Source organism: Dermacentor andersoni, chromosome 3 (genome assembly GCF_023375885.2).
Source record: "Dermacentor andersoni chromosome 3, qqDerAnde1_hic_scaffold, whole genome shotgun sequence".
NCBI classification, from domain to species: domain Eukaryota; kingdom Metazoa; phylum Arthropoda; class Arachnida; order Ixodida; family Ixodidae; genus Dermacentor; species Dermacentor andersoni.
The window spans coordinates 8,416,807-8,424,875 of record NC_092816.1 but is presented as its reverse complement, the minus strand read 5'-3'; the positions used below and the strand labels follow the sequence as shown (position 1 = coordinate 8,424,875).

At 47.2% G+C, this 8,069-nt stretch overlaps 1 protein-coding gene across 3 annotated transcripts in view; it reads left to right on the top strand.

Annotated features, from left to right (window-relative positions):
• The first annotated feature begins 3,315 nt into the window (after positions 1 to 3,315).
• Positions 3,316 to 8,069, top strand: part of mTor (serine/threonine-protein kinase Tor) — a 388,261-nt gene continuing 383,507 nt past the window's right edge. For 2 of the 3 annotated variants that reach the window (XM_072287059.1, XM_072287057.1), the window contains exons 1-3: positions 3,319 to 3,484; positions 3,946 to 4,185; positions 5,108 to 6,009. In XM_072287059.1, the coding sequence (XP_072143160.1) occupies positions 3,966 to 4,185; positions 5,108 to 6,009 (1,122 nt within the window). In that variant the 5' untranslated portion in view covers positions 3,319 to 3,484; positions 3,946 to 3,965. Of the gene's footprint in view, positions 3,485 to 3,945; positions 4,186 to 5,107; positions 6,010 to 8,069 lie in introns of all 3 variants that reach the window. The other variant, XM_072287058.1, reaches the window with a different exon arrangement.

Here is an 8,069-nt window from a genome sequence, read left to right as displayed (position 1 = left end):
CATGCGCCGACGGGACGACTGGCTTATAGGAACCTGCACTGAAAAGAAAACATTCAGCGTACACAGGTTTAGTTCTGCAGACAGCGCTTTATTTACACATAAAAAAAATGGGCTCCAATGCATAGTGCAAAGGTGGTTGGACAGTGAAGCTGTATGCGACAACTTATTGAACGATTACTCATTGCGACGTAGCTTGAAATTATTCACGTGGCGACATTCACATGCACTTTACCTAGTTATTACGTTCCCACGGCCTGCGACTTGGTTTGCGCCGGTACTTCGCGCACCTATAAAAGTGGACGAGAGATAAGGGAAATTCGCCGCGCCTCGTATGGACGTCAGACTCTGGAGTTTTGCAAGACATGTAGCGCCACCTGCCGTTGCGAAGAGGCAGTAATTGAGTAGTGCGAAGCCCGACTCCCTTGCTAAGTTGCCTATGCAGATAGCAACTGCGAAACAACGATTTAACTAGATTTTGGTCCATATTGCGAGTGTTTTGCGCATTTAACACCCAGACAGAGAGCTATGAATTTCTACGCTAGTCGGACGCGCCGCCGAAGTGCCATAAAGCGCTTGCTGGCTCACTCTTCAGACTGATGGCGGAAGCGACGGCAACCACGATAGCTCCGCGCGCTACGAAGAAACGCCGCAATCGACGCTACTGTTGTGTTGTAAATCGCCATGAACGTGAAGGGCAGGATAACAACGTTCAGTTTTACCGATTTCCATTGCGATCGTATGAAGGGGAAAGGCGAGAGCGCTGGATACGGGCCGTTCAACCTGTTGGTTAATCGGATTACTTGCATTCCCCACAACACAGCGGCTCGCATGAGAAAGTGCGACAATTTTGTTATTCTGTAATTGTGTTGCGTGGCCCTGACGGAGGACCGTGGTAACCATGCGAAAACTCAAGCATCTGCAGCCGCCACTTCGTTAGTAACAGAAAAAACAACGTTGCGAACCATCCTGCTTATGTACCATCGATATCTCCACCTTTTAACAGACGTCCGCGTCCGCTTGACTCAACAAGTGGAACGGGAAGATTTGGCAGGTCAGCTTAACCAAACATTTTGGTTCGTTTATGAATTCAAAATCCTGTTCTAGAGCACCGTCGTATCGCGAGCACATTTCTACTTTCGGTATTTTGCATGTCCTGCGCCGATACAACAAGCACGCTTCGCAATGTACTGAGCCTGCTCGACTGCGTTTTTCAAATGTGAGCAATAAAGTTGCTGTATAGGAGCACTGGATGAGTAATTGCGAGGTAACGCATGTGTGTAAAGAAAAAAAATGTCGCGTTTATTTACATTTATTTGTGCGCGCTTGTTGCTCGAAGCGTCTGCGAAAAGTTCAAATTAAGGTACTGAGCGATGCTGTAGCTCCTGCGAGAAAGAAAGATGCAGCGCGTAGGCACTGTAGGAAGCTTACTTTCGTTATGATAGCTGTTTGCTGCCTTGGAAACCGTTTTCTGTCTGCTGCCCTGGAAAAGGCTATTAAAAGATTTGCTCTCTGTAAATAATTGCGAGACAAAACATTACGATAAAATGCATAAAAATATAGGAGATACTTAAGTCTTGTGTTCAGGACATATTCAATATGAACCAATTTGAAATGCTTAGATTTTTATGCTGATATGCCTATAGACAAACCTGATGCTCTCCGTACTTGCGAGTTGCAGCACGCCGAAATAACACTTGAGACTTTATTTTATATTGTACACGTACTTCGCCCTGCTGAGCTTCCTTTTCGAAGCGTGGATAGGCGGAAGAAGTTTTCCAGGTCCTTGATTTTTAGGAAACCGTGCCTCAACACAAACGAAAGAGAAGGGTCCATTGTGGTCTATGCACCTTCGCTTGCGGACAGCTCTTCTTGCACTACCCAGTTAGCGCCAAGGCTGCGATGGGGGCGCTGGTGACGGGTTTTTCCGCAGCGCCGCCTGGGCAGAGTCTGAGGTCTATGGGCGCTGCTCTTCAGGAGTCCACATTATACGTGTCACAGCACAAATCAGTTGCTAGGCGGGTTCTTGCACGTACAAAAGTGTAGTTACGTCACTCCCTGCTTCGTATGCAACAGTCAAGCTGTCGTCGCCGCGGCAGCTTGCGCAATCGCAATATATACCTGGAAACGTATGCCGGGAGCGCTACATATTGCATGTAGGCGTAGGAGTGTTTTAAGATTGTTTACTGAAACATGCTGTTCTGTATGTTGTATGCGTGATTCCGTTGAATGCATGCACTGTTCGCTTCACTTTGCAGAGTGCTTGTAGCCTCTGCCTTACGGATGTATGAGCCATAGATGATGATAGTTTTCTGTCGACGTTACGCCACGAAGAAATCCCGGGATCCTAGCCACAGACAACTTCGCTACAAAACAGGACGAATAGAGTAATGCAGCACCTGTTTCGCTTCTTCCATGGTGTGCGACAGTGGTTCTGATATTAACGTACGGCAGACATACGTCCGGCAGACAACGTCGCCTTTTGTACTTTTGGAGTTTTCGTCTTTTCGATCAGGACAGCGTGAGACTGACCGTGAAAATAAGCAGCAGCACCACGGTTGGGAAATATGTGGGCAGTCCACTGCTCTGTCGATTGAGGCACATTCCATAAGTCAAATGGAATGTACTGCACGTCGACTGCTCGTCCATCCGTTTGAAGCTCATCAACTTGCAAGCAAGGTTTCTTGGAGGTCTTTCGCGTGCCGGCACCTTCGACAGGTACTTCGGAACATTCGGTAGAATGGTCGGTACTGCGTCCGGTGAAAGCGAGGAGTTTCCACGTGGTATCCGCACTGCCTTTCCATCAATGACGTGAACATAGTCTCGAAATACGTACCTTTCTTCCAACTGTAGCTTACACACAGCGTCAGTCAGCTCCAGGGGCTTATCAGCACGGTGAATGCTCCGATTCCAAACACAGCGCCTTTCGACGTCCTCGGTTACACCAAACAACTTCGGTGCGTTCACGCCGCTATACCCACTTCTGAAAACCGGGAGCGAAGCAGTAGTTCTTCTGACAAGGCTTCGTCGTGTCACCTCATCGGTCAGAGAAAAAACTGCACACGAAGTAAAAAATGCGCGCACAAAACACAGAACAACACGAACACAGGCGACGGCCAACGCGCGAGCGCGGCAGTGGCACGGGTCCCAGATGAAATAGTCACTGGAAAAAATGGGAAAAAATTGAAATTTTTTCCAGTGACTCTAAGATGAAAGGCTCCATAGCGCCGCCTTGCGGCCGCAGAGATTTTCCGGATTTTCTGCTTCACGCGCGCGCATTGCCTGCGCCTCCACATCTGCCCACTATCCCTACTCTAGTACGCTATAGTCCAGCTATAGTCGTACCGAGGTTGATAGCAAAAACGGTGAAAGTTTGGTGGTTTTATTTTTCTTCAAAGTTTATAATGAGTCTCGAGCACAATGTGAGCGCTTCGTGCAAGTGTACCTGCCTCATTTGTTGGTGTGCCGTTTGATTTCTGTTCCCACCGTAAGTATGTTGTGGTTGTGGTCATCGGCGTTAATGTTATCGATGCATTGTACTCGTGGGTCTGTGCGTTGCACGTTGAAAGCGAAACCAGTGTTTCTCTAGCCTGGAGTTGTAATACTTCACCTGCAACTCTTTGAACAACCGATTGTATAGCTGATTGGTTGTACTCTTATCGAGCAATATTTTCGTGCGCGCCACTAGCAACGCTTCTTCGTGATCGACTCGCTAACGAATGTCATTGTGTGTGCTGTTAGTCCGCCCGCCAGATTACGCGTCGGCTTAATCGTTTCAACTTTGAGCTCTCTCTTCACAGGTCGTCAGCTGGTAGCTCTGATAATGTTCGACCGATAATTCTCTCATATGATTGCGATTCATACGGCTTTGTTTTGAATGAAATTTTCCAAGATCTTTGTTTTTCTTGAACGTTAACTTGTTTTCTTTGTGTCATCCCCCGTTTGCAGATGCCCTGATAAAGGCTATCATGATCGCCCACGTGAACCAGTTCGTCGTTGGACTGAAAAGCCGCAGCGAAGATGTGCGGTTCAAGACCGCCAGTGAGCTGCACCATTACGTCACCACCGAACTGCGGGAGATGGGCTCAGAGGACGTTTCGGCGTTCATGGAAGAGTTCCATCATCACATTTTTGAGATGGTGTCGAGCTCCGACGTGAACGAAAAGAAAGGAGGAATTTTGGCAATAGGTACATTCTAGTGCTCAAGTTCCTCTAATGATGATCTGTTCAACTTGTTCCTGTTTAAGACACCACATATTACATTGCAATTACATAGTTTATTGTGTAATTACTCTAGCATAATGTGACGAATATTTGCGCATTTCAATTTCGTGTTTAGCGCTTCATTGAAGGTGTTTCTCACTGAGTACATGACAAATACCTGTATTAATGTGAAACACCGGAGGTATTTTCTGCTTTTGTAGTAACATTGCCTAATTGCTTTACATTCGCACTGTTCGGCCAACTTCCATACCAAGAGATCACTTAATCATTTCATCCTTATACATATGGCACAAATTATATTGATGTGCAGAGAGTGACATTAGAGACTTTTAGCGTGTCCGCTATTCGGGCAAACCGGGGCAGTTTGGGCGGATTACCGGATGGTCGGGGGCGTAAATGTGAACGGCCAGATTGGTGGCGCCAGCTGGTGGTGCAAAGCTCAACCACCTAAACACAGAGATAATTACTATATTCTTCTTAGCTGGGGCATAAGTTTTCGACAGTGGCGTAATTGTGAACACAATTACGCCGCTGCCAAAGATTTGCACCAGCAGCGAAGCAGAATAAAGTAGGTTACTGCAATTTTAGCTCTGTGTTTGTCTGATTGAGCTCTACAATACCAGGCGGCTGCACCACTCCAGCCACTCACGTTTACACCCCTGACCATCCGGTAGTCCACCCAAACCGCCCCGGTTTGCCGGAATAGCGGACACGCTAAAGGTCTCTATTAACAAAAACCAATTAGGTGCACCATTACATTAGTAGCTCTTGTCATCATTTTCTCATTTGCTTACTTTGTGTTCTTGGCCTAGCATGTTACAAACAGCGTTATTATAAAACATTCTGTGCATTGATCCAATTTGCACTGGTTTTTGCCTTACCACAGTGAATCTCCTGGAAGTGGATTCTGGCAACACTGGATCAAGAATCAGTCGTTTTGCAAACTACCTTCGCAACCTGTTGCCATCTAATGACACAACAGTTACTGAGCTTGCTGCGTATGCCATAGGTCGTCTGACAACTGTCGGCAGCAGCTTTACGGCTGAATATGATGACTTTGTCATAAAGCGTGCCATTGAGTGGCTTTGTGAAGAGCGCCATGAGGGCAAGCGGCATGCGGCTGTGTTGATTCTTCAGGAACTTGCCATCTCCACACCTACCTTCTTTTTCCAAAACATCCAGCCGATTTTCGACTGCATCTTCAATGGTGTACGTGACCCCAAGCCCATGATCCGGGAAGGTGCAGTGTTAGCTCTTAGGGCTGCGCTCATGGTGACAGCACAGCGCGAGACAAAGGACACCCAAAATCCTCCCTGGTACTCCAAGTGTTACGAAGAAGCTGAGAATGGCTTTGAAGAGGCACTGGGTGGTGCGAGGGAGAAGGGTGTAAACAGAGAGGATCGTGTCCATGGCTCTCTGCTGGTCATCAGTGAGCTTCTGAAGTGCAGCAACATTGAGGGAGAGAGAGTCAGACAGGAACTGGAGGAGGTCACCTCCCAGCAAGCGAGGCACGAAGCACACAGGACACAGAGTTCAGGCAGTTCGTTAACACGCTCTCTACGGGCCCTGCAGCAGATGCAGGAACACCGGCCACGGGGTGGTGCAAGAGCTGCGCTGCTGCGCTATCATCGAGCACAGGGTTTCCAGCCGGCCTCCATTGTGCCCATACATTCGGGGCCCTCATACCAGCTTCACGGAGGCCACAGGCTCCACCACCACAGTCACCGTCTGGTACCCACACACGAGAGCAACACCTGCAAGCGTCTGCTTGACGAAAAGTTTGACCAGGTGTGTGATGCTTTTGCCAGTGTTCTGGTAGCATACATGCATACTAGTGTCTGCAGAATGCAAAAATGATTACGTGCTAAAGTTTCCATGCCTCTTTGGGCAATCTAGGTGTTTTAATTAATCCAGAGTATGCTGCAGCATCTCACACGGTCCAGTCAAACGGTCGCTCAGTTTGTCTCAGATAGTAGAGCTGATAACTACAAATATTGTTTTACAGGAGAAGTGCAGCACCATTTTTACTGTGACTCACGAGAGAAAGGACATGCACTGACCTGTAGTAAAAGAGAAAGAGGGAGGGGGAGAGAGAGAGAGAAAAATAAAACATAAGAGTTCTGTTTACAAGGCACATAACTGAAGTATTGTAAGTTAACTACTTTTTTTCTGTTCATACCATTGTTCCTGAATATCTTTCTCGTCAATGCCCGCTCATGCATGTTTGTTTTTGTGATAGGTTTCAAGAGATAATGAAGTTTTCATGTTGCATGGATTTTCGGTTGATTTATGACTGAATTGTGTATAAAGCATGTGTGTTTCTCATCAAAAAATTGTTTGCAAGTCTCTGCCCTGTGCCTCATGTTTGTTCTCATGTGATGCAGTTACTTGACTGCAATTAGTAGTGAGGGCTGGTGTTGCTTAAATGAACTGCTAAAATGCACTTTGTTGATGAACAATGTTCATCAACATAACTGATGATCATTAACATAAAACTCTGTGCCATTTTTTCTCTTGGCAACATTTAGTTGGGGCAACCAGTATATGTATAATATGTTGTGGCAACGAGCAAAGGTGTGGACTTGTAGGTCTCGACAGGTTTTGGAAGAGAGCAGACAGGAAATATCAGCAATTTTTCAGGCTTGGTTTAATCTGCACAACACTAGCCAGTGCTGGTGTGTGCCAAGCACTGCACTCGCGCTTATGATTATGTGGGCGTCTGCTATTTTATTCATGCGATGCCAATGCTGCTACTGCTACAGAGGGCTCCCCCCCCCTAGAGAGGAGGAGACTCTGACGAGCGATGCGGATTCCAGGGTACACAGGATGTAGCAGATGTCACCTGGGACAGTGTTCTGGAGAAAGGCAATAGAGTGACGTCGCACAGTGGTGGAGTGGGCAGCAAGGTTGCCTCAATGTAGGTGGGCTTGAGACTTTCGAGCACAATTGTGTCTGGTTGGCCGTTGATACTCATGACGAAGGTAGTTGGACGCGCCCAACAGGATATGGGCTGGAGTACGGTGATTGCAACGGCTTTCGCACAGCACAGTTGAACACTAAGACGTGGATAGCAAAGCTGAGTGCAGGTGAAACGTATGAAGCTATTTTTTATTGCAAACATGTAGACACTAGTGAAGTTAGTTGCAAAAAAGCTTGTAGGTTGGAAACATGATCCACAGCTGATGGCATAGGAGTTTTGTTGCCGGTTGCAAAGAAATTGCACTGAAGTCATAGCTGGTTGCCGTAGACTAACTCGGCACAGAAGTGACCCAGGTCGCTCTTGAATGTGGCTCTAATGCCAAGCAAAACGACAGGAATTTATAGCACCCACTTCTCAGGTGATCCATGTGCCATCCGTGAGGACTTGAGGTGGCACTAAAAACGCTCAACAAGTCCGTTGTGCTGCAGGTGGTAAGCCGTCATGTGGAAACATGTTGTTCCAAGAAGCTTTAGCAGCTCTTGGAAAAGTGCAGAATCAAACTGCCGACCACAATCTGTAACAATTGTTGTTGGCAGTCGAACTGGCTAATCCATGTGGACACAAAGGCTGCTGCAACTGTGGATGCCAAGATGTTGGGTGTAGAGTGGTCATTGTGTGTAGCAGTCAATGCATGTAAGTATGTAACAGCAGCCCTTTGAAGATGGAAGAAGGCCGACGAGGTCTATGTCCACTGAGTCAAAATTGGCATCCTGTGAAAGAAAAAACGTTGAAGGAGGTATGGGGTAGCGCTGAATCTTGGAGTGTTGACATGGCAAGCAGCAGCGAATCCACTGTGTGTTTATCTGGGGCCATACACAGTATAGCAGCGTGACTATCGCCTCCAAAGCAGGTGAAGAAGAAGATGGGC